This window comes from Tasmannia lanceolata, unplaced genomic scaffold (assembly GCF_043159265.1).
Source record: "Tasmannia lanceolata isolate RefF3 unplaced genomic scaffold, GAP_Taslan_0.1 ptg000037l, whole genome shotgun sequence".
NCBI classification, from domain to species: Eukaryota; Viridiplantae; Streptophyta; class Magnoliopsida; order Canellales; family Winteraceae; genus Tasmannia; species Tasmannia lanceolata.
The window spans coordinates 42,793,233-42,819,273 of NW_027518714.1; the positions used below are offsets into that span (position 1 = coordinate 42,793,233).

General features: G+C 39.8%; 1 protein-coding gene across 1 annotated transcript; it reads right to left on the minus strand.

Moving 5' to 3' along the window:
* Positions 1-7: 7 nt before the first annotated feature.
* Positions 8-26,041, minus strand: LOC143860010 (putative glucose-6-phosphate 1-epimerase). Its single transcript, XM_077370517.1, has 9 exons — positions 25,882-26,041; positions 25,628-25,780; positions 16,398-16,472; positions 4,491-4,547; positions 4,247-4,404; positions 3,963-4,094; positions 1,774-1,876; positions 897-996; positions 8-573 (listed from the first exon to the last, which is right to left on the minus strand). Exons 2-9 carry the CDS (start codon positions 25,703-25,705, stop codon positions 362-364), a joined length of 915 nt encoding a protein of 304 aa, XP_077226632.1. The 5' UTR covers positions 25,706-25,780; positions 25,882-26,041; the 3' UTR covers positions 8-361.

The following is a 26,041-nucleotide window of genomic DNA, read 5'->3' on the forward strand; positions in this document are numbered from 1 at the left end:
TTGGCCATTCAAAAAAAAAAAAAAAACAGAATTATCTATTAGAAGCCCAGTTGGTACAATGCTGATTACTGCAACATATCTACAACCAGTGAAGCAAGTGCAAACTTTTTTTTTTATCGAGAAATGCTAGCGGCAAACACAATTCTAAACACGCACATACATCATCAGCCAAGTCTATCCTTTATGGATAAACAGAATCTCAGTTTTTTTGCGCTGATGATACGTTTACGGTGTTTAGGATAGATTTGAGACTTTGCATCTGCCGCTAGCAACTCAATATCATTATTACTATATTTCACATTAAAGACAAAAAAGAGCATACATTACATAATAGCTTAGATTTCTAATTAGTGAAGACTAGTTAGCCAAGAAGAACCTTTCGAGGGTCCAACTGCCCACTGCAATAGCTGGATGAGACAGTTGACAGCTCTTGGCGGCACTTCCATTCTTCAAAGGGTTTCAGTATGATTGGGTTTTCGATGGCAGCCGAGTCCACACACAACATGGTCTTGTAATCCTCATACCCGAAATCGGGCAGAGCCTTTGCCTTCCTATCCCATGGGTTCCACACAACTGCACACAGCACAAAATGATTTTAATAGATGGAAATTCAATGATTTAAACCATGTAGAGATAGGTCATCCACAACAATTTCTTGAAGTTTTGGGCATTTGTCAAAAGAAGGCGAGCCTTGGAGCAATGATAAGGTTGCTCCATTGTGACCTGATGGTCACGGGTTTGAGTCATGGAAACAGCCTCTCAGCAAACAAGGGGTAAAGCTGCATACATCTAGTCCTCCCCAGAATCCACAATGGCGGGAGCTTTGTGCACTGGGCCGCCCTTTGGGCATTTGTCAAACAGCTTAAAAATATTTCAAATTGGATTATGATATGAACCTGCATCTGGTAGACCTTCTTTCTGAAGAACAAATGTTCGTTTTTTCTCATGGTCGATGATGGCAATCTTTGTTGGTGTGCTCAAATACACTCGGTCTACCTGTTAATGGAGAAATGTATCGAAGGAACTTTAGACATCAAGAAAGCTCTCAAGTGCATGAATATGAACCAGTTCATCAAAACATAGAAACCCCAATAACAATCAATCAAAATTTTCATAAAAAGCTACTACAAGTATCAATGGTACATAGGTTTATTGCAGCGAATTCATGACCTTCCAATCCAAAATATGTTATCTTGTGATAAAATATATATATATATATATATATATATATAGAGGAAAATGATTGTGAGCTTGAAGCTCATATAGCTTATATGAGCTTGAGGGCCCAAACACATGGGTCCCACATTTTTTGTGGTGATCCAAATCATTTATTTGCAAGGCCTCATCATAGATAGAGTGTGTACCAAAAATCAGCTCCATTGGATCATCCTAACCCCTCCAAAAGCGGAGGGCAAAAATGGGCAGATTTGTGGCAAACGGTGTTTGTCCATTTTGCCCTCCACTTTTGGATGGGTTAGGATGATCCTATGGAGCTGATTTTTTGTACACACCCTATCTATGTAAGGGCCTTTTAAATGAATGCTTTGGATCATCCTAACAATGTGGGCCCACATGTGTTTGGGCCCTCAAGCTCATATAAGCTATATGAGCTTCAAGCTCACAATCATTTTCCTCATATATATATATATATATGAACCACCTCCATAAGAAATTCCAGATAAGAACATATTCAATTTGCATCATGCACCTTCTAAAGGTAGTGTAGGGCTCAGAAATTAGAGATGGAAAAACTGTTAAAATGCCTGAAAATACCTCGCCATCAAAAGTGATTGCATCAGCCTGCTCTGTAAACCTTTCTCTTTGCATCAGATTGTCGAAGTAGTCAAGTGTCTCCAAACCCTCAACACGCACTTCGCTGCAAATAAAACTGCATCATGCAACTCCTCTAAAAAATAGATGTAATATATCTTCCAAACCCAGCCTCTATTTACATGTAAAGGGAGCGGATAAATATGCCCCTTTGCTTTTACACATCCACCCCCTATTACTGGTTGGGGGCAGTAATCAATTCCTTTTTAAGAGGAAACCCTTGCTTCCTTCCCTTCTCTAGACGCACTCCTTCTCCAGCTTCTTCACCAAACCAACTAAGGGGACAGATATTAATAACAAAGCCATATGCGCCTATTAACTGCGCAACTCATCCTCTCAGCACAACAAAATACAAATCTGAGTGGGGTTTCTCATGATCAGTTCAACTAGTTCCAATTTCCCTAAATAAAAAACGCCTCTTCATCAAGAAAAAGAGAAAACAAAAGAGAGAGAAAAAGAAAGTTACAGTAAGCTTTGTTTTGAACATTAAATGCGCTGCCCAACAACACTTCTCTCCACCTTCCAAGTCATTGGATCAGAAAAACTTGCCCCTTCGTAGAATGCCTAAAGTTCATTCCATTTCTCACCCTTTCTCCCTCTCATTCTCTGCGAGATGTGGAATCCTAGGGAGATCACCTTTGCGAAATTGCATTCGTATGGGGAACACCACGACGACTGCGAGTAGACAATTCAATGGTGGGGTGGTTGCCTACTTACAATCAAGGTTTTGAATTTCGGTTTCAGTTTTGGTTTCGTTCGGCATGGAAACATTTTGGTTTTGGTGGAAATTCTATAAAATCACGGAAATTTAAGGAAACATATGCAAACAATATAATTTTAAGATGAAACTTTGGGAAATGCTAGAATAAGCACACATACTTAGGAACCATCACATAAGCAAGAAAGCCATCTATATGGTTTAATCACATCGAAAACTTAGTGACATGCATTGTTGCACATGTCTGGAACAGTAAAGTCAATAAAGAAGTACAATGTAATGAAGTATAAGTACAATGAACAGTCTCCCTTGCAAGGAACCTAACTCTATGTCAATACCACAGAGTTACGAGGTATTATTGGTCCTATGCTGATCAAACATCCCATGCATAAGTTACGGTTACTTTGTTGTGCAGTTCAATGATGTTGCCTACCAAATATCATTCCCTACATTAATGAAATGAAATGCAATTCATAAAAGTTTCCATTTTTGTCATTCATACTATTTTGGTCGAATTTATGGAATTTCCGTCGAATTTCGGGAGGAAATAATGACGTGGAAGGAATTCATTGAGATTTCGTTTCAGTGGGGAAGGAAACGGAAACATTTCAGTCGTTTTAGGAAAATTTAAAACCATGCCTACAATTGGGTACAGAGAGAAATCCTCAGGAATATTTTCTGGTATATTTCAGAGATGGACGTTAGAACCTCGAACACCATCGAGGATTGGCTCGGTGCTGGATCACCTTGTGAATGCGGTCAAAAAAAATGTCGAGCAGTTCAATGATAGGATGGGAAGGAGATTCAACAGCAACTTCTATATGTTTTTTCATTTACAGTACTCACAATTCACAAAGATGTTGGATTTTCACAGGTCGCTAAGCGCTTTGATAGGCTAGACGATCCTCGCCAGTTCGGTGGCTGTTATCTTAAGAAGAGAAGAAGATGTAACATGGTGTATTAAATTAGTTTACCAGTTGGTGCGCTTCACAATCAATAAAAGGGGGCGGAAGCATGGAAAGGAGGATGATTTATCATCTCCCAAATATAAAATGATAATAATCAATTGATTCAGCTAGCTAACTCAAAATAGGAATGAAAAAACTAATAGCAGTATATTTATGAAAAGGGTGATGATATTTGCACCCCACCCCCCCCTGCAGTATGCATGTGCCCCCCTTCTAACGTGATTTGATGTCAAAAAGCATTAAAGCTGCCCACTGTTCACATCAAATCACGTTATAAGGGCGGTGCATGCGTACTGCTGCCGGGGGGGGGGGGGTTGTTTTGAAAATATCATCTCCCTTATGAAAATGAAGAAAATTAAGAATTCTGGCTTCAGCATTGCGCAACAAGAAATAACAAACTACCATTATTATAAAAGTAGGGAACAACTGCTCGTTACTAGGCAAACCTGATGTCTGAAACGGAAAAGTAATTACGCAGTGCAAACATGAATGAGAAGGCTTTGCCATCGGTATTCCTCACTCGAGGTATCAGAGTCAGCTTACCAGCACTCAGCGATACACGAAGCCGCAACTCAAAGCTGCAATAAACCATCAGAGGAAACATTATCATTCCTGGCAATATTTTTTTCATTTTTTTTTATGACATAGGGCATCCCCACCCCAAATTTTAGGGCGAGACTATTCTTTTCATTTTGGCATTCTGTAATGATACAATTTTTGGGAGGCGTACCTGCGAGGCCATGCCTTTAAATCCTCATCCGTGGACTTCAAAATAAGATCCACTGATGATTGGTTGTTAGCTGGTGGAAGTGGAGAAGGGTTGCTATCTAAAGCCCATAATCTGTTCCTTGCAAACCCATGTTGTTCAAGTGACCCAAGATTTCCAAACTGCAGGGCAATGTCCAGTTAAATATGTCCAAACCACGCAGCTCATGAACCTAAAGAGGCATCTAAATAATACTCAGTAAGACAACCTGGGGAAAGCAGATAGGGATTCCTCCCCTGATGGCTTTGGGTGGCTTCAAAATAGCCTGTGGAACAAAAGAGTAGCTATCATATTCTGTTAGAATTAAGGGACGGAGCTTCTCTTCAAAATGTAATAGTCTGCAACCTAGGAAAATTCTGAACCGTATATAAGTACTATTTATTTTAAAGAAGTTTAGTTAATCACAAATGTCCCAGCAACAGTAGCTTTCATTTTTTTTTCTGGAAGAAATAGTTACACCATGAAGACATGCAGCCCCAGTTTAGACTGGAAAATTCGAAAAAAAATTGATACAGAAAGCAATCTCTAAGGCAAAATTCATGTATCTAAGGGTGATATGGCCAAACTAACTATCCAACGTAACACGCTCATATTCTATATCAATCTGATCCAAAATAGTTCTAGGGCAGGACTAAGGCCTACAAAGGAAACTTCATATCAGGGAAAACGTAATTGTTCAAACGTAAAATAGCCAGAGATTTAAGCCTACAAAAATAACTTTATATTAGGAAAAACACACTTTCCCATAAAGATTTTAGACCCATGTTACAGAGTGGTGGCTCTCTCACCACTTAGAGGGGAGCCCCGTGCTGCGCCTGTTTAGGAAGTTTAAAGCTACTAAGGCTGTTATGTGTAAATGGCACAATGAACAATTAAGCAACCTTTCTGCCAGCAAAGTGGCCATTAAAATCGAGATTGAGGCCCTTGATAGATTGGAAAAAACTTCCTCTCTCTAAAGACAAGACGATTGTGCATCAGAGATCTGCCGTAAAAATGAATAGATCAGAATTAATGTTAAAGAGGAAATCTACTGGAGGCAAAGATCCAGAGTCCTTTGGTTGGCAGACAGAGATATTCTAGTTACTTTCATCGGTCCACCTGCATTAGATGTCTCTGGCCAACGGTGATGCTAGAAACGGCCTTGAGAGGAAGTTGTTAATTTGGTGTATTTTCTTAGGTGGGTTGTCTGTATGCTCACCCCATCATAATCCTAGATGATGTGCTCTAAAGTGTTCCAGGTGGGGAAATCAAATGAAGTAGACCCTCAATGGCTAGAGAGACCTTGGTCTTTCGCTTGGTGTGGCACATTAGCCTGGTTGCTTTCTTATCTTCTGAGGTGATGGAGGTTAGTAGTTTTAAAACAAGAAGTGTGAATGTGTGGGGTGAGAAACAGATGGTTAGTCAAATTTGTATTAGAGAAGGTTAGATCAGTAGGATGTTGAAAAAGTTTTTTGAAAGGCAGTGCCAGTTAGTGAAGAGGGGGTGAGGCTAAATGGTGGAACCTGAAGATTTCTATTTTACTTGCTTTTACCTTCCTGGCTCAGGAGTATGCTCCGGGCCAGGCAATACTGATACTATGTAATGTTTGATGGGACCTCTGGTCCCCCTTTGTATTCTTCATAGTATCAATGAAAATTTGTTATCTTTCCAAAAAAGAAAAAGAAGTAGTTAATATTTTCAGTCATGCTTTTAAAGATAGATCGGTGTCAGAGACTATGGATTTATAGTGACATGCCTTTACTACACGATGATATAAAGGTATGCTTGGACTGTATCTTTACCAAAGAGGTGGTCTTGGCAGCTATTATTAGCCTGCACAGGGATAAAGACCTGGGGAGAGATGGGTTTCTACCCGTTTCTTCCAAAAATTCTTGTAAAATATTATTGATAACATCATCACGTTCTCGTCTTCTCGAAGCATTATTCTTTTGCCATGAAACTTGTGCAACCTTCATGCCTCATTGCGTTAATCCCTAAATCAAATAATGGTGAGGACATTATAGACATAAGCCCGATTACTTTTATGAATGGAAATTATCAGATCATTCCCAATGTCCCATTTGTTAGGGTTAAGAGGGTAATGCCCTTGTTGGTTGGCCAAAATCAATTTGGCTTTTTTGAGGGAAGACCGACTCAGTATAGTATCGTAATGGCTAATGAGGTGATTATTTCACCAAAGATAGTGGCCAAAGCAATGTTATTCTTACATTGGACCTAGAGAAGGCTTATGAAAAAATTGAATGGTTCTGACCCTATGGACTCTTGAAAAATTGGGATTCAGAGCCGAATGGAGAAAATGGATAGCTTGGTGCATATCAACTGTCCATTTCTCCATTCTTTTCAACGGAGGACAACTTTGGCTACTTCTTTCCCTCTAGGGTCTTTTCAACAAGGCTATCCTTTATCCTCCTTCCTATTCCTTCTTGTTGCAGAAAATATTGGATATATCTTACATAAAACAATAGAGAATAGTTTTCTTAATGGTCTTGAAGCATGACATGACACCATTGTGGTGGCTCACCTCCAATATGTTGATCAGACCATCATCAAGGCTAAAGCCTTTAAATCTCATGATGTCAATCGTAATATCAAGTTATTCTGCGACAAGTAAACCTCTGACTTGGTTATCAATAGACACAAATCTTTAATTCGTGGCATTAATTTTGGGCAATCTTTGACAAAGGACATTTCCAAATGACCTTGGTTTCTTCCCAGCCTTCCACCCTATTAAGTAACTTGGTCATTCCCTCAAGGAAGACAACATTTTTCCCCATGATTGCAACCCAGTGGTGGAAAAACTCCAATTTAGGCTGGAATCCTGGCAAGGTAGATACCTTTCTCTACCAGATAGGATCATGCTTCTTCAATCCACCTTTGCATATATCCCAACCTAGATACCTTTCTCAAACGGATAGGAACACGCTTCTTAAATCCACATTTGCATGTATCCCAACCTATTGTCTTTCGATGTATCGTATACCACCCTGGTTGTGGACTATATTGAAAAAAATCCAAAAGAATTTTCAATGGAATGACGTTCCTCCTGTTAGGAGGGTCCATCTTATCAATAGGTAGCAAGTTTTCCAACCAAAATGGGCGAAGGTTTTGGGAACTAAAAACATCTAGGCACAAAATTGGGCTCTTCTAGCTAAATTGTGGTGACGGTAGTTCCACTGCTAAGACGAATTATGGGCTTGGGTGATCTACTTCGAATATCAACTGGATGGAGGTAATCGTTGGGTGGGCGATTGAAAGATGGGAAGGTCCCAAATTTGGAAATTTTCGAAAAGAAGTTCTCTTCTTTTTCGAGAACATATCATGATCTGTAGGCAATGGGGAGGAGACCCCTTTCTGGTTGGATAAATGGTGCGTCAATTTCACTTTATTTGTGGAATTACCAAATCTTTTGGACATGGCTGCTAATCCATCGGCTTCAATAGCAAACTACTTGAAAAAAATATGGGAACTCCCTCTCCATTTCACCTATATCCTTAGACATGGGGACTCCTCTCGAACCTTTCGGAAGTTCCTAGATGTTAATAGAAAGTTGTGCAGACCCCCTCCCCCCACCAAGCCACCATGACCACCCCACGCCCAGAACTACTTTGATGAGCTTCTCTAGCAACCCAATCAGTTTGACACCTCCTCTGCCTTTTCCTAAATTTGGAATTCTGCAATATCGTCTAGGGAGGCAGCTATATTATGGTGTTATATGCTTAGAAAGATCCTAACTGGGGACCAACTTGGAACTTTTTCTCAGGATTGTTCCAAATCAACTGACAACTTCAGCTCTAGCTAATGAACGATGGAAGCAACCACACCAATTTGGAGAAAAATGAGAGATGCAATCCATGACTTGTCCCTCCTCTGATATATATAATAATTAAAACGAATGACAATTACAAATGTAGCCACCTTGAAGTTATGAGGGGCATAACAGTAAACTCTTGTTACATTATATACACCTAAGTAAAGGTATATATCTTTATAATTCCCTTTTAATTATTTAGAGTTTAAGACACAATTATGGTGCATATAAGTCCACACTCCCCTTCAAATTGATGCACAGGGTCATGTGAAAGATATCAGCTGATTTGTTGAAGAAATATGGCAACCTTATCCACCCTTTGTCATAGCAATGACATGTATGGTAGCCCATTGTGGCTGTGTACAAGGTTTTAAATTTCGGTTTCAGTTGCCACAGAAATAGAGATGTCGCAATTTTGGTAGAAATCTTGTAAAATCACGAAAATGCATGGAAACATATGAAAATGATAAAAATTTAAGATTAAACTTCATAAAATGCTAGAATACGAATAAATACACACTTGGAAATCATCACATAAGTTAGATAGCTATCCATAATGGTTTAAAAACATCGAACACCTGGGGACATGCACTATCGGGCATGTCGGGCATGTCTGATAGTTCAGTACATACAACATTTCACATGTAATTAAAATAAATATTTATAGATAATATATAAACCGCATTTCACGTGCAATTTATATAGGCTATTGTCGGGCATGTTGGGCATGTCTGATAATTCAGTACATACCACATCACATGTAATTAAAATAAATATTTATAGATAATATATAAATGGCACCAATTGAGGAGAAGATGAGAGAGCACCACTTAAGATGGTTTGGACATATCCAACGTAGGCCTTTGGATGAAGAGGCGACTCGTGCCAAATTGATGGAGTAAAAAGAGGTAGGGGAAAACCGAAAACAATTTGGGTAGAAACGGTGAGGAAAGACTTCATAGATAGGGACATAACAGAGAATATGACCTTGAATATGATAGAATGGAAGAAAATGATCCACGTAGAAGAACCCAACTAGAGCTAGGATTCGAGCCGGGTAGATTCATTTCACCTTCTTCATGAAATTTTTCTAAAGGATTCATTTAGCCGACCCCAACTAGTTTGGGACAAAGGCTTTGTTGAGTTGAGTTGAGTTGAGTATTTATAGATAATATATAAACCACATTTCAGGTGCAATTTATATAGGCTACTGATATTGGCACTACAAAACTTTGACAATTGCACTAACTCACTTGTCTTTCTTTTTTAAGTTGCTTCTTAGAGCTTTTTTGGAAATTGTGATAACCTTTGACTGATGGTTAAGTAGTAAAAGACTAGGTGGGTTGGTGCAATTATCAAAACATGGCAGTGCGAATACCAGTAGCCTTACACGACGAGCAAAGATCATGTGAACATCACATCGCCAATAGAAGAAGAACCTCAACCACCAGAACGGTGAGAGGAGCCAACAACCAACCAATAAACTGGGTGATAGAAAATCAGCCCATCACAACAACGATCACCAACCAACCAACAAGGCGCTCAACAAAGGGCCGCACAACAACCAGCCAACGACGACCAAATAGCATGTCGCCTGGGGAAACAACAAGGCCGAAAGCAATGCAAATGACCGAGCATATATCCACAAACAAGAACAAGGCCGAAAGCAATGCTAATGACCGGGCATATAGCCATCAACAAAGTGGATTGCAACGCAACCCACTACAACCACAACAAAGACATAAAACTACGCCAAGCAACTCCACTCACCATGTAAAAGCATAAACAAACACGAACCGCAAAGTGAGTCCACCAACAACCAACCACAACAACGAGGATCACAACCCTGAGCAAACAAACCAACAACCAACCAAATAACACTTTTTCCACCAGCAACCCAACATAAAAGCAACCGAGCGACCAACAAACTACCAACAAGAGGGGGGCGCACCTACATCAACCCGGAGTCGCAAGCGACACAACAATACATCTACTGTAAATTCATTTGGCATAATGCCTTCGACTTGCACCCAAAAAGAATAATTCCAAGGCACCAAATCTCTCTCGGACAGTTGGCGTTCAATTTTCAAATTGGTTGTGCAGTCCCCCACAAACCACTCGACGAACAGTTGGCGTGTATATTTAAAGACCTTAATACCTCCTTGTAGTAGCCTATACAACACCCGCGTTTGTAGTATCCAACCCAAACAATCACCGCTTCAAGGACCAATGCTTGATGATTCACTACCCACCCAACAAGCAATGGTTGTACAACCCCCTTGAAATATGCTTCACTAACCAATGCTTGTGCTTCAACTTGGGATGCTTCACAAACTAGCCAACAAACAAATGGTGTGCACCCTCATGGCAAGACCTTGATGCAACACAGACTACCTAACAACATGATGTCTGTGGTCTTTCTAATAGACCAGAGTTCCTCACTGACAAACCAACAAGAATTTTTTTTTTTTTTTTGAAAGATGAAAGAAACCTTCATTGATTGCAGAAGACATTACAATGGGGACAAAATGTCCCCATGTCCCATAATTACAAAACGCCCAAGTAAAAGTACAGAGAAACCGTGTGTCATGTCCCATTTACCCCTTCCGTTGGCATCATCTCGATAAGGACGGATTCTCTGAGAACACCATTCTTAGCGAGTTGGTTAGCCAATACGTTTGCCGATCTCCTGCGATGTACAATTAAGGGCTTAACACGATCTACCAGATCCCTGATCTCCGATATGAGGTGCCTGATTCTCCATGGTCCTTTTGCACGATTCGAGGCCCAACAGATTGTATTGGTAGAATCACCCTCAACTATCAACGGGCCGCCTTTGTTCTCTGCAAACCATCGAAGTCCAAACAACAATGCCTTAACTTCAGCTTCATTGGCGTCGCAATTATCGATCGGTCCCGAGTAAGACATTATAACTCTTTCGGTTGAATCCCGGATTACTCCGCCAATCCCCGCCCTTCCGGGGTTTCCCACAGAGCTTCCATCGAAGTTCAGCTTCAACCATCCGCTAGGTGGAGGTTGCCACGACGGTTTCATCTTCACTCTCGTTCTCCTTTCCCAAATAATCTAGCACTAGTTCGACAGTATCTCTCCGGTGTTATAATGAATCCCGTTCTTTGCTTTAATCCAAGATATTACATCAAGTTTTATCAGCAATTGTACCCACGCCGCAGAGTTGGCTTTATTTTCGAAAACCCTCCTATTCCTCTCCTTCCATAAATTCCATATTATTGCATATGGGAGTAGTTTCCACAGTTCTTGACCCGTGCTTCCAAAACTACTACTACCCCAATTCAGGATTACTGATCTGATTCCCTTCTGAAATACCCAAGCCACTCCAAAGCTTCTTAAGAGATTTGTCCATAGGGAAAAAGCATATGGGCAATGTAGCATCAAGTGATCAAGTTTCTCCTCATGTTTGCAAAGAACACACCAGCTCGCCAGATGGAATTTTCTCATTTGTAGCCTCTCACAAGTATTAATGCTTTTAAACACAACAGTCCACGCGAAAGCCGCTACTCTCGGTGGAGCCAGTGAATTCCATATCTTCGCCCTTCATCTGGTCCTATTTCCATTATTAAGAGCATTGAAAAAAGATCTTACCGAAAAACAGCCTTCCGGATCAGAAGTCCCGATCCTGTCATCTGGGATGGATGGGGGGCAATACCTTGATTGAATAAATTGAAACAATTCCGTAAACTCCTCAATTTCCTCCTCTTTCAGATTCCTATGCAGGTTTATATTCCAGAACCCGCTGCCTTGATCCCCCGCCCTAATCAGATATTCAGATACTTTTGCATTGCAGTTTATAGCAAGTCTATGGATGCGTGAGTACTTTAGACTTAGTGGCTGGTCCCCTATCCACATAACACCCAACAGATGGTGAAAGTGTAGGTTTGATCCGGAAGTGTTGTTGCTTGAGGTGTTCAAGTTAGAGCTAGGTAAATTTTTAGTATTCTTCATGCAGTCTTTTCTGCAAATATATGGGGGTACCATGACTGGACGTCCTTGCAACTAACAAATGGCCATTGTCACTAGCACATTTTTTTCAAACATATTTGGCATCACCGCTTGAAGCTCTTGCAACCAAAAGTTTGCCAAACTCACTTGCACATCCTGTCAAACATCTTGGGTATCTTGACTGCAAACTTTCACTACCTAATGGTGGACCAATCTCACTGGGACATTGCGTCAAGCATCAAGTGGGTGTCATTAGCAGGGCGTTTTGGCAACCTAAAAATAGCCAGAACGGTGTCATGTACTGCGGCCTTTCCTCAAGCACCTGGGGAGCGCATGACTTGAAGTTTCTGCAATCTACGTTTTGGCAGCCTCACTAGCGCATTTTTCAAACATTTGGGGTTCGTCGTTGGGCATGGACTGCAGCAACACAAAGCTTACCAGGTTGGGCTCGGTTCTAAACTGCCCAAAACCGTTCCCTGCACTTGGGACTTTTCTCAAACACTTAGGGGGTGTCACAATTGGATGCTTTTGCAACAAATAATACCCGGTCCTACGGGCTCATTCTGTCAAACACTATGACGGCGTCGTTGGATGGGCGTTTATACAACCCAAAACTGGCCAAAACCAAGTTCTCTTGTTTAAGCTTCCTTATGTGAACGTAGACCTGGCAAATGGGTGGACCGGGCCGGGTTTGACCCGACCCGTACGGGTCCAGGTCAAACGGGCCGAGTAAAAAATGACCCGTAAAATTTACGGGTCACTAATCGTGGACCCGGACCTGTTAGGAATAGATTTTCCTATTTAGATGCTTTCCTTATTTATGTTATTGCTATCTTATATTAGCTTTCCTTATTTCCTGTTTTCTATTCTACTGATTTTTATTTCCTTATTTTGCTTTCCCTAATTTCTATATAATGTAGATGCCGTATGGCTTTTGAGGAAGAAATAATCAAATTAAGTGGGCCTGAGTTTCCTCGAATTAACTCATTGGAGGCCTGAGTTTCCTCGAATTAACTCATTATTTTCCCTTTCCCCATCATCTTCTTCCCTAATTTTTCTTCTGATAGAACGGTGTTCTATCAACTTGGTATCAGAGCACTTCCTGGTGGATGCCTCTGACGCGCCTTCAAAAGAATGAGCTCGGTATCAAAGATTTGAAAGCTTATTCCATGGCTGCCGGGAACAAGAATGGTTCGTCATCAGACGAACAAGCCTTGGAAGCGAAGTTGAAAGCTGAAATCATAAAAGAACTTGATGCAGTTTATCAGGCACAATTCAACAACATTGAGACACAGTTACGAAAGATCACGGATCTTCTTCTCCAAACCCGTCCGTCACCTGAGCCAACCATTACTCATGACAATTCGGGTGCAGGGCTTGTCAACACACCGGATCGACGGGACGAGGATCGTGTTCGTCAGGAAGGTGACTCCGGCGTTGAACGAGAGCAATACTGTCCCCGTATGAAGATAGACTTCCCACGATGGGATGGTAGTGATCCAGAGGGATGGGTAACACGAGCGGAACGTTTTTTCCGATCCTATCAAACTCCCATCGACCAACGGGTTACCATCACCTCCATTAATTTAGAAGGTGATGCCATCCAATGGTTCAAGTGGTTTGAGGGGATCTATCACGGATCGCCAAACTGGAGAGAGTTTGTAGATGGATTGTTAGTACGTTTTGGCCCCTCCCAGTATGAGAACGTTCACGGCGAGTTAGCAAAGATACGACAAAGTACGACAGTCTTAGAGTATCAAAGCCGTTTCGAACGACTCGCCAATCGTGCACAAGATTGGTTGGAACCTCAGTTAGTGGGAACATTTATTGAAGGACTTCGCCCAGAAATTCGGCGGGAAGTCAAGATGTATTGTCATCGCACGATGACGCAGCTATCTCTTATGCGCGATTGCAGGAGGAAAGACTACATGAAGATAGTCGACGTTCGTATGATGGCTTTACTGGCCGACCCCCCGATCTTCTTCAAGAAGGTCCCATAGAATCCACGGGTTGTAACATGCATGTGAAGCGACTGACAGAAGAGGAACTCAAGGACCGAACGACTAAGGGGCTATGTTGGCACTGTGATGAGAAATGGCATAAGGGTCATCGTTGCGGACAAAAACGATTGTTGATGATTGAGCCAGCTAGTTATTCCGACGACGATGATGAGGATAATCAACCTTGAGGACAAGGTTGAAATTAAGGGCGGGGGAATGTTAGGAATAGATTTTCCTATTTAGATGCTTTTCTCATTTATGTTATTGCTGTCTTATATTAGCTTTCCTTATTTCTTGTTTTCTATTCTGCTGATTTCTATTTCCATATTTTGCTTTCCCTAATTTCTATATAATGTAGATGCCGTATGGCTTTTGAGGAAGGAATAATCAAATTAAGTGCAATTTGCATCTTGGAGGTCGAGTTTCCTCGAATTAACTCATTGGAGGCCTGAGTTCCCTCGAATTAACTCATTATTTTCCCTTTCCCCATCATCTTCTTCCCTAATTTCTTTTCTGATAGAACGGTGTTCTATGAGGACCCCACCCATATGGGCCGGGTCGACCTGCAGGTCACCCGGTTTTTTTAACATTTTTTTGTTGTTTTTTTTTTAGTGTCGCGCTGGTACATTTACTACCGTTAACTAGAGCCCACATTAAGGTCTCCTTTAACAGCTAGATTTTTAATAAAGAAGGATAAAAACTGCCACGATATCAATGAGATTTTTGGATAGCCTCATGACTCGTGAGCATCTGATATGATCGTTAAGGGGATAGAATGAGAATTTGAGGCCAAAAAATACATGGAACCCTAGCTCGAAAATAGCTCGAAAAGGGTCGAGAAGTAGAAGACATCTTCGTAACCGTCGATCATGTAGCATATGAAGAGCCAAGATGTGACACGTGGAAACATAAAATAAAAATAAAAGTGATGTGACATCATTTCTGATGCCTCGGTGATAAGGCCCGAGAAATTACCAGGAAACTTCCGGAGAAAGAAATCAGGTACTTTATTTTAAAACGTGTAAAACCTATCTTTTAAGGGCACCCGTGGGTCCACCCGGACTGACCCAGTTTTTAGGGGTCGGGTGGACCCGCAGGTCATTTTAAAACGGGTCAGAAATGAGTGACCCGGACCCCGGAAGATACGGGTGGATCGGGTCGACCCGCGGGTCCGGGTCACTTCTTGCCAGGTCTATGTGAACATGAACAAATTCCTCCTTATATAGGGGGGCCCTCTGGAAGAAGAGCGCGGGGCAATGAGAAAGCAAGAACAAGTCTTTCAATTGAGTTCGTCCACGGCTTCAGATCAGGTAGAGGCATCACTACGTAGTGGGTGGGACGAGTGTTTCATTACGTCTTCTGGAGAACGAACCAATTCCATGACTTTGACTTCCTGGTCCAACCGGTCCACAGTACAGTAATCTACTTCTTAGGCGACCCTAAACTCAAAAACGATCAGATCAATCCTAGTAACAACGCCGGGAACAACTGTGAGTAGCTGATAGAAGCCAACTGATTCCACTCAGAAAGAAGAGACACAAGCAGTAGTGAAATCAACCAATATCTTTCCTATTCCTGATGAGAGATAGAGATCTAGCGGCAAGCCGTTCCTCAAACAGTTTATAGGCGTTGTGACTGGAGTGATCTAGTCACTCAATCCAAACCACACACAGCTCTTTTTTTTTGCTCGCAACTCCTTCATGATGAGAGAGAGAGAGAGAGAGAGAGAGAGAGAGAGAGAGATGCATGAGAGAGGGGACTCTTCTTCTTTCGTTCTTCATGTAAGTTTTCTAAAGAATTCATTAGACGACCCCAACTAGTTTGGGACAAAGGCTTACTTGAGTTGTTGTTATCAGTGGATCACACCTTGCTCTGATACCATGTTATTTTGGATAAGAGAAAAGAGGAAGAAGACGAGTGAGGGAGAAGAGGGAGAGTCTCCACTAAGGAGCTCCCATGTAATATGATGTATATATAGTAGCCCAAATAGGGTTACATGGTACAAAGACTATAATGTCCCTCAACATACACGTAATGACCTAAATACCCTTCCACACTCTTCAACAGTTTCAATGGGGAAAGAAACGAAAACATTTCGGTCATTTCATTTCGATTTCGGTGGGAATTTAAAACTATGCTTGTAGATAAGTTATTGGTTGTAAACAAACATAAGCTCTACAGAGAAAAATTCTAGCATACTCATACACATCCACCTTAAAATTGTAGTTCCATAACTTATATGAGTACCAAAGAAATTTAATGAACTCAATTCCAATAGATGTCACATCACGCAGAAGTTAAACATAATGAAATTTGTTGAAATTTTTACCTTACTACTCATAAACAGAAGTTCCTCTCGACGATTATTTTTCCACGACACAACTTGCCCACCATATAGGAGCACCTGGAAATTTTAAGACAACAATCAGATGATACAAAAATGAGGATTCAATAAACATTTCAATAAGAACAAACAAAAAGACAAAAATTGTCTAGAGATGAAAAACTTCTACAAATAATGATACTTAACACATTCTAAAGGAATGACAAACAGATAATGCCAAGAATAGGAGACAACCGCCATCAATCGATTTATGCATATCACATAGATAGGAAAACAGAAAAAGTATAATCAATGTCAGATCTACCGAAATAGCAAACAAGAAAGAATTTGAGTTACAGAATACTATATAAATACATATTTTAAGAAATATCAAAAGATCATAATCTTGAAAATTGTCAATTATTAAGGTTGAAGAAAGCTTCAAAATCAAAAAATTACGAACATGACAATTCAATGATATTCGAAATTGCCATGCCAAGCATTCAAATGGCAAGGAGGTCATGGTTGCACTAAAAATGGTCTAGCCTTGGCTTTAAATGGTCTCAATCAGCACTGCTAGAGTGTTGGTTCCTTGACATTAGATAAAAAAAACCTTGTTCCAATCCACAAAATCGTCAATTCTATGGAGATAGTTTGTCACACTACTATTTCTGTGGGAAGGCGCACTATAGAGTATGGGGAAGTCATCCTTTTGCATTTTATTGTTGCACCAATATCTAGCCATAATCTAATCTTATCCCCACTCCCACTCTGAATACAATCCCATTTGAGATAACTGGCTCAAATTTTAGAACATATATCCATAACGTTATCCCTTTATTCCTATATCTATGGGATCCCAACCTCCAAAGTTAGATCCGTATTTGGCATCCATCCCGTTTCTCTAGAGGTACACCCTTTCTTTCCAACAAGGTTTTGTTCATTGATCTCACCTTCTGAACTCCTAAACCTCCCTTTTAGCGGGCTTGTGCATGTCGTTCTAGTTTACTAGGTGGTATTTCCTGTTGTCTTCTGTGTAGTTCCGCTGAAAGTTTCTTTTCAATTGCTCCATCCAAGGTGATTGTGCCATCTAGAGAAAGCAGTTTTTTTTTTTCCAGAGGGGAAAGTTTCCTTTCTATCCTCTCAAGCATCGGATCTACAGGCCAAGGTAGGAATTTGGAAAGTGGCCTTTCTAACATCCCAAAGTTTTAACAAACACCTTCATCACTATATCGTTCAACCTCATGGTGATGACTATGGATTTGGTGAAGTTCACCCTCTACACCCCCACATAGCTTCAAGACATCCAAGGAAAGTCTTAATGATCCTAAGCTTTTGGATAACAAAGCTGCTAAAGGGTAATGTACCATCAAAAAATTGGAAACATTTAGCTAGTATCTTAATAAACAAAGAATTTCAATAACAAAAAGGTATCCAAAGAAAATTAATTAATGATTAAATGAAAAAGAAAATAAGGAAGTCTTACAATGCGATAAGTTGCATTTAGGCTGAGAACATTAAGTTCAAATCCTGAAATACGTTAGAGATAGCCATCAATGCAATTCGTAGCATAAAAGCAGAATACATGATAAGCATATCTAAGGATTACATGGAATTGAGTTATTAAACAAAGTTTGTTTCCATATTGAATTATCACCCTCAATTATATGTTGCTAGTACAATTAAGTCCCTTGATAATAACTATTTTTCAATGCCCTTGCAGGTGTTCCCTAGTTGTCGTGTCACCCTCCATGCCATCCATACCTCCAGCTATCTCTGCAGCCTCCAACCTCGAAAAAATCGTAGAAGCCTGGTCTTTGGAGATTGTTTTAGTATAAGGAGTTCTGCCACCTATACAAACTCCTATATGGTGTCTCCCTTGGAAAATAATGGAGGATTAGTAATTGATAATCCGTAAAGAGAAAACATGGTTCTTTAAGGGAAATGTTAAGGGGTTTTTAAAGATGAGATTGTTCTTTGGAGAAAAATAATCTTGGGAAAGTATAGGAGTGTGAGCTTGGGTTGGGATAGGTTGGGAGGTATTTAGAAGTGCAACAAAAATGTTATAATGGATGAATCAAAGAGGTATCAAATATAGGTAGAGGCAGGCTATCAGGTTGGACTTAGGGGGATGTGTGATGGCAAATGTAGCAATGTTAGGCGTGGGGCCAGGCTAAACCTGAACCTGTCGGGTTCAATATGAAAATTTCACGAGTTGGGTTTGAACTTCACAAATTGGGTTGGGTTCGGGTAGGGAGAATTGAACCTGAAGTATTTTCAGGTTGGGTTGGGGTTGCGGTCTCGCTCAACCCGGCCCATAATAAAACCCAAACTCTGTTTTATATCGCATTTTAAAACTTAGTTAAAACTTTTAAAAGAAAAGGGAAACCCTAAATTTGTCTCTCTCCCAACTTATTCCTTCCAAGTATAAAATGTCTCCTAAATCTCTTCCTCTCTCCTGATTCACTCCTATATAAAATCTTTCTAAGAAACCCTCTCTCCCAACCTACTCCCTTCTTTTACCCTCTAAGGCGAATCGGCAGGAGGGCGCTCCTCTCTAAGAAACCCTAAAGGAGCAAGATCTTATAGGCTGAGATGGACAGCCTTAGACACGAAGAGGTGCAGAACTTTGAGGAATTCGTTGATCATAGCTTGCAGTTAGATCTTCTCCGAGCCATTGACGAAAGGCACAATGTCTTTCAACTCAACTTAACTCAACAAAGCCTTTGTCCCAAACCATCTTAAGCGGTGCTCTCTCATCTTCTCCTCCATTGGTACCACCCCCACCTTTTTACGAATGTCTTCATTTTTAATTCTATCTAACCTTGTGTGGCCGCACATCCATCTAAGCATTCGCATCTCCGCTACACTTGTCTTATGCACATGCTGCTTCTTTGTGGCCCAACATTCTGAGTTGTACATCATGGCTGGCCTCACATCTGTCTTATAAAACTTTCCCTTCAACTTAGTTGGGACATTCTCCTTCTGATTGAGTTGAGAAAGAGTCATAGAAGGCAAGCTTCCACTTCAACAACCAACCTGCTCTTATTCTATGGTTAACATCCTCTTCAATCTCTCCTTTCTTACGTAGAATTGAACCTAGATAGTGAAAGATATCCCTCTTAGGTACCCCCTGTCTAGTCATATTTACTACATCCTTATCCCGCCTCCGTACATTACTAAAGTTGCACTCCATATACTCTGTCTTAGTCCTGCTTAGTCTAAAACCCATGGATTCCAAAGTTGCTCTCCATAACTCTAACTTAGCATTTACTCCTGTTTTGGTTTCGTCGATTAATATTATGTCGTCTACAAATAACATACACCACGGCACCTTATCCTGGACATGGTTTTAAATTTCGACCGAAATCCGAAATTTCGGAATTTCGGATTTCGGTGGGGACCGAAACCAAAATTTATCGAAATTTCATTTTTCGCCATTTACCAAATTTCGGTTCGAAATTTCGGTAATTTCGGTCTGAAATTTTGATTAAATGCCATTATCTATTTAAAAAGAAAAGTGTTACAAAATTTCGGCCGACATTTCGGAATTTCGGTCCGAAATTCGAAAATTCGGTCCCGAATTTCGAACCAAATTACCAAATTCCGGACCGAAATTTCGGTTTTTGGTGGGGTCCGAAATGGTTACCCAAACCGAAATTTGAAACCATGATCCTGGATACCCTCCGTAAGCCCATGCATAACCAGCGTAAAAAGATAAGGGCTTAGAGCTGATCCTTGGTGTAGTCCTATTGTAATTGGCAACTCACTGGACGTGCCATCCGTGGTTTTGACACTAGTTACTGCTCCATCGTACATATTCTTAATCACATCAACATATTTAGTAGGCACTTTTTTTCTTTCAAGGACCCATCACATAACAATCATGGGAACCCTATCATACGCTTTCTCCAAATCAATGAAAACCATATGAAAGTCCTTTTTATTTCCTCTAAATCTCTTCATCAACTGCCTAATCAAGAAGATAGCTTCCATAGTCGATCATTCGGGCATAAAGCCAAACTGATTCTCTGACACCTTAGTCTCTTTTCTTAATCTATGCTCAATTACCCTCTCCCAAAGCTTCATGGTATGCCTCATTAGCTTAATTCCCCTGTAATTGGTGCAGCTCTGAATATCCCCTTTATTCTTAACAATGAAATCTTGGAGAAAAATGGGGTGAAATGCATCCATTCATTGGTCAATCTGGGTTCTGAAATGTACATACAAGCCAATGTGCAGGTTGAGGAGTATACCCATCTTATTGCAAGCTTCAAAACCCAAATCAAGTTGGTTTGCGAAGGTATTCGAGAGTTACTCCAAGTTCCTATAGTGATATGATGTAAATCCGGAACTTTCAAAGGTGCACCCTTGCAAAATATAGCTGAGTTTTTCTTCTTCTTTTTCCTCTTTTTTATGGATTTTTTCCGGAAGAAAATCGGAGTGATTTCAGGTTGTGTCCTACTGAAGCTATGCAGGTTGGGGCTCAGGTCAGTTTGGGTTTGGGTTGGGTTCGGGACCATCCTCAGGTTGGGTTTCTGGTCGGGTCGAGTTAGGGTTGAAGTAATCCTCCTTCGGGTTGGGCTCAACCCAACCTGATCCGGCACAATTTGCACCCCTAAGCAATGTGTTACAATATTTGAGCCATTATATGCTAGTTAGAAAGTAGGGGATTGTTGTTGAAGGGCAAATTAAGTCCATTTTTCTACCTGAAGCCCCTCATCAATGCTAGATAAGTTACTTGTTCAATCACTAAAAATCTTCATATCAATTAGATCTCCTACAAAGGTTGAGTGGTATATTTGCACCGTAGTTGGTAAAGCGCGAATGGACCATTTCGCATTAGAGACTCTACAATGAATCATCGTTTGCACCATCATATTGCGGGTTTGGAATGAGATAAATGAAACGAGATTAGAGATAGGTGACTTAGGTGGAAAGGCTCATTCTAGGAGTCAATTTATGGTATTCCAATGAGCTTTTGGTGCAGAAACTCTCAACAAGCTTGTAAGCAATGAAACGATCCCCACAAGAGATGAACTCTTTTAACTGGAGAGAACATGTGAACTTGATAAAATTGATTTCTAAAAGAATCGATAAAAGGTGTGATACAATATATACATGACAGCCTACTCTGGTTACTAGTTCCAGACCTAAGAATCATCCAGACCATTCTTAAACCTTATCTATGATTCTTGGACATGAGTAAAAAATACGGCTTTCTAAATACCAGTAACAGTACAATCAAATCGAGGAATTAAACTTCCAAAAAAACAGGCATTTCCCTTTTCTTTTTTATTTTATTTTTGAGCACTAAAAACGAGAAAGCTTGAATAGAAGTACTGGTACAGAAAAGAGAGTAGGACAAGGTAATACCCCAGCAGGACAAAAGTCTCAACTCAACTCAACTCAACTCAACATAGCCTTCATCCCAAACTAGTTGGGGTCGGCTAAATGAATCCTTTAAAAAAATTTCATGAAGAAGGTGAAAGGAATCTACCAGAAAAGAAAAAAAAACACTCACAGAAATAATATAAAGAGGGATCCCGTGCCCAGTACACAATGTGTCTTATTGATACCATCCTTAAAAAGAAAATACCCAATAAGATAAATACTCTTTGAAACATGCTTCAATGAAGGTGATTGCCCTCTACATAAATCAAATATCACGTTCGTTAGCCACCACAGTCTCGAATCACTATGGTTACCTAAGCAATCACATTTTATGGATCATCCTCCACCCTTCGTTCCAGTTACTAAAAGACTGGAGAATTTGTAGAGAAACTTTTTATGGAATGACTTTGAAGGCAATTTTCATCTGGTAAGGTAGAAAGAGGTTTGCAAGACTATAGGGATGAGCCCAATCTAGAGTATGAACAGTAAAAGAAAATTGAAATTATGGAAATGAGTTTTACTAGGTAGATGTTTATGGAAAGTCTTTCTAAACCATGTTAAACAAAATTTGGTAACTTTCCACAGGATGATTTTTGAAAATTGGAAAGATCACCATGATGTGATCAAATGATGTCATCAGGTGATGTCGAAGATGATGACACCCATGTGCTTTGATCTTCTCTCTGCTACTCAATTCAATTCTATCGAATTGAGCCATCAATCTTGAATGCATTTGGATCACCTGAGAGCCTTAGAATGACCCATCTTTTGATTATAGCTTTTGGCAATTTCCTCAGCTCGATCATCAATCTGAACCATCCAATCTTCGATATGCCGATTCTTAATGGTTTGATCACGTGGTATAAGTTGTGCAGTGGGCCCCCCTTTTGATGTAAGAATATACAGTAAAAAACAAAACCTGAACGGGAAAGAAAAAAGAGAAAAAAAACAAAAGAAAGGGGTGGAGGAGTGATTTGGGGGGTTACAGAATTAGAAAGTGAAGAGGGTGTTGACACTTTCCTACTATGTCGGATAGGTCATTTAGGCCTAAGATCAGTTTGAGTTTAGGTTAGTGTTTTGAGGGAAGTACTAAATGCCAGAGCTTCTTTTTACTGTATTTGTTGTAGCTTTTGATTTTACTGAAAAGGTACTTCTTTTCACTTTGATAGTGACTCTAAAGCATTCAGTAGTATACAGCCACAAATGGAGTAGTGTGATGCTATTTTAGTCATAATCTACGAAGTTTCTTGACTTCTTTGTTATTTTATATTTTTATTTTTGAAATGGACTGCTATGTTACTTTACAGTTGTTTACTCAATATAAACTGATTATTTAGTTTAATTGCCGGAAATTGTTTAGAAGGAGAAAATTCTTGATTTTTAATAGATATATGTTGCAGAAATTTTCAGTTTGTGTTAGTAAGAAAATGTAATCTGTTGAAATGTAAGATTCTACATCATCACTGTTTTGCAAAATCAACTTAAAAATATTTAAAATTGACTTAAATATCATATTTAACATGCGCGGCTTAGATTGAGTCTTTAATCCACATGAATTTATTCCCCACCCCACCCCATGCCAAGAAAAGGAAAGCAACAATAACAAGAACTATAATAAGTAGATTGGATCCCCACATGCACATTTCCCTCACCCCATGCCAAAAAAAAGGCAACAATGATACAACAAATTTAAGTACATATGATCCATTGTAATTAAGTGAATTAACACTTTAACAAATATCCAAAAACTACGCCCATACTGAAGAAAGATCAACTTAAAATCCAACATAATATAATGAGGGCCCATATACATTAACAATTTTCGACATACCTAAGAATAAAAAATCAAGACCCCATAATGCATGCTGTTCCATTGGGGTTTTCACAAAAGCCATATATAATGGGTTCAAAATAATCAAAACAGAATATTCAGTTATGTATAACAATATCAAACTTAGTTGGGTTAGGCCTATAGCTCAATGGTTGAGGCTTTGTATCTCAACCTTGAGGTCATGGGCTCAATACCAGCCATGGTTTTAAATTTCGGCCGAAACGAAATTCGCATTGAGTCGGAAAAGTACCAAACTTCGCCGAAACGTTTCAGAAATTTCGGCCAAAACGTTTCGTTTCGGTGAAATTTCAGAAATTTCGGTGAAACGTTTCGGTCAAGTACAAAATTTCATCCGAAATTTCGGTGAAACGTTTCGGAAATTTTGCTGAAATTTTTACAAGATTTCATCCGAAATTTCGTACCGAAACCGAAACGTTTCGGTTTTGCTGATGATCGAAACCGAGATTTAAAACCTTGATACCAGCTTACCTACCAAAACAAAATCAATCTTAGTCTCTCACAATATTAGTTCCCTTAAGAATTACGTCTCATTTATTATCTTGAATTCTTGATGCATCCATTCAAAGCCACACACTAAGATCTACATGAAACTCATCTCATTTGAAGAAACATGAGAAGAGTAGCAAGGCTACTTCGACTAAAGCATGGCATTGCATTGATGTTACCAAGTAGATCCACATATTGCCTGAACAAAACGAGAGAACTCTAGCACAAGGAGAAGGGTCGTAGAAAACATTATGGGTCACAATCAAACAATAAACAGAAAACAAGAGTGGCCTCATAAAAGTTCTGAGAGGTAACTACAAACTGCACAAGAAAGTTTAAATAAATTAGGATCCAACGGCTAATCCTGATTGTTGTACATGCTTACGTACCTTAAGTCCTTAAATTTTATGATCATTCCCTCAATTTCATTTTTTTCCTTTTTTTTTATCAAGGTGGCTTGATAACTAATGTTTTTATGGATAGAGCAGCTTGATAATTGTGATGTTTCTCATGATAATTAAGGTTGCAACTTGGGTTGGGCTTTACCCAACCCACATCGACCTTGACTCGAAAATAACATGGGTCGGGTTTAGATATCATGTGTCTTTGGATGGGTGGGGTTTCAGGTTGAAAAACCCGACCCAATCTCGGGTCAAGTCGGGTTTAAAGAAAAATAAATCTGAAACACGACCCGACTCTTGTAGGTGTGCTATGATTTTGTTAAATAACTCGGCAAATTATTTTCAAATATATTGATATACTTGTTTTCATTAAGGTGATTGGGTTTGTGATGTGAAAAAGTAGTTTCCTTCTTAATGTTATGCACTTGACAACTTAAATTTAGAGATTTTTGGTGTAGATTTGTTGTTTACTACAATATTTGAAATTAATCACTATAGTAAGCTAAACGTTAAAAACCCAACCTGGTCCGACCAACCCCAGAAACAATCTTGGGTAGTGTCGAGTTTATGAATCTCGGGCTTTCCAACAAAGACTCGACCCCATCCATAGGATAGAGTTATGGAAAACCCGATCCGCCGACCCGAGTTACAACCCTAACGATAATCTATAGCAGTTCTCCTTCCCTAATTAGTTTTCTTACAACCTTCACCCCCACCAAAAATAAATATAGAACAAATAACTCAATTGCGTCAAGATACCAAATTTCCCATCAAACACAACATTAAAAAACAACCCATAAAGTGAAGCACTGAAAATCTAAATCAGACTTTCCCAACAAACACAACATTAAAAAACCAACCCATGAAATGAAGCACTGAAAATCTAAATCAGACTTTCCCAACAAAAACAACATAAAAAACAACCCATGAAGTGAAACACTGAAAATCTAAATTCAGTTTTTCCCATCAAACACAAAATTAAAAAAACAATCCATGAAGTGAAACACTGAAAATCTAAATTCGGTCTTTCCCATCAAACACAAAATAAATAAAAAACAACCCATGAAGTGAAAATCTAAATGAGAAACGAGGGCCCCACTCACCTCGGCCGAGGAACCACCGGGCTCCGTCAATATAATCCTGGGCAAACCATTGGCATTATGTACGATATTCAACGGCATCTGCTGTTGTTTCGGACGCAATCGTGCCCTTATTCTCTTAACTAAAGGCTCCGATTTCCCTTTCTTCCACTCCAGCTAAAACACTCACACAGGGATTTCACCCACAAAGCACAAATCTAAAACTCCAAAAACATCAATTAACTACAAACTATGTACAAATAAATAAATTGACGTACCTTTGTTTAATCGCTTAGAGTGTGGCAAGCAGTTCAAGACCCCATTGTGTTTTAAGATAGCAAATTTATAGGAGAGCGAAAGCGAAGGTATTGGTGGGCGTGGAAAGATTCGATTTTTTTTTGGCCCAGGAGAAGAATTCTTTTGTTTAATAGAGACACA

Excerpts from the sequence above, each read along its gene's own strand:
- LOC143860010 (XM_077370517.1), bottom strand. The coding sequence starts at position 25,705 with ATGCCGTTGAATATCGTACATAATGCCAATGGTTTGCCCAGGATTATA. Across the intron at positions 4,548-16,397 it reads TTCTGTTTATGAGTAGTAAG|GCTATTTTGAAGCCACCCAA; the intron begins GTAAAAATTTCA and ends TTTGTTCCACAG. Across the intron at positions 574-896 it reads AGAAGGTCTACCAGATGCAG|TTGTGTGGAACCCATGGGAT; the intron begins GTTCATATCATA and ends TGCTGTGTGCAG.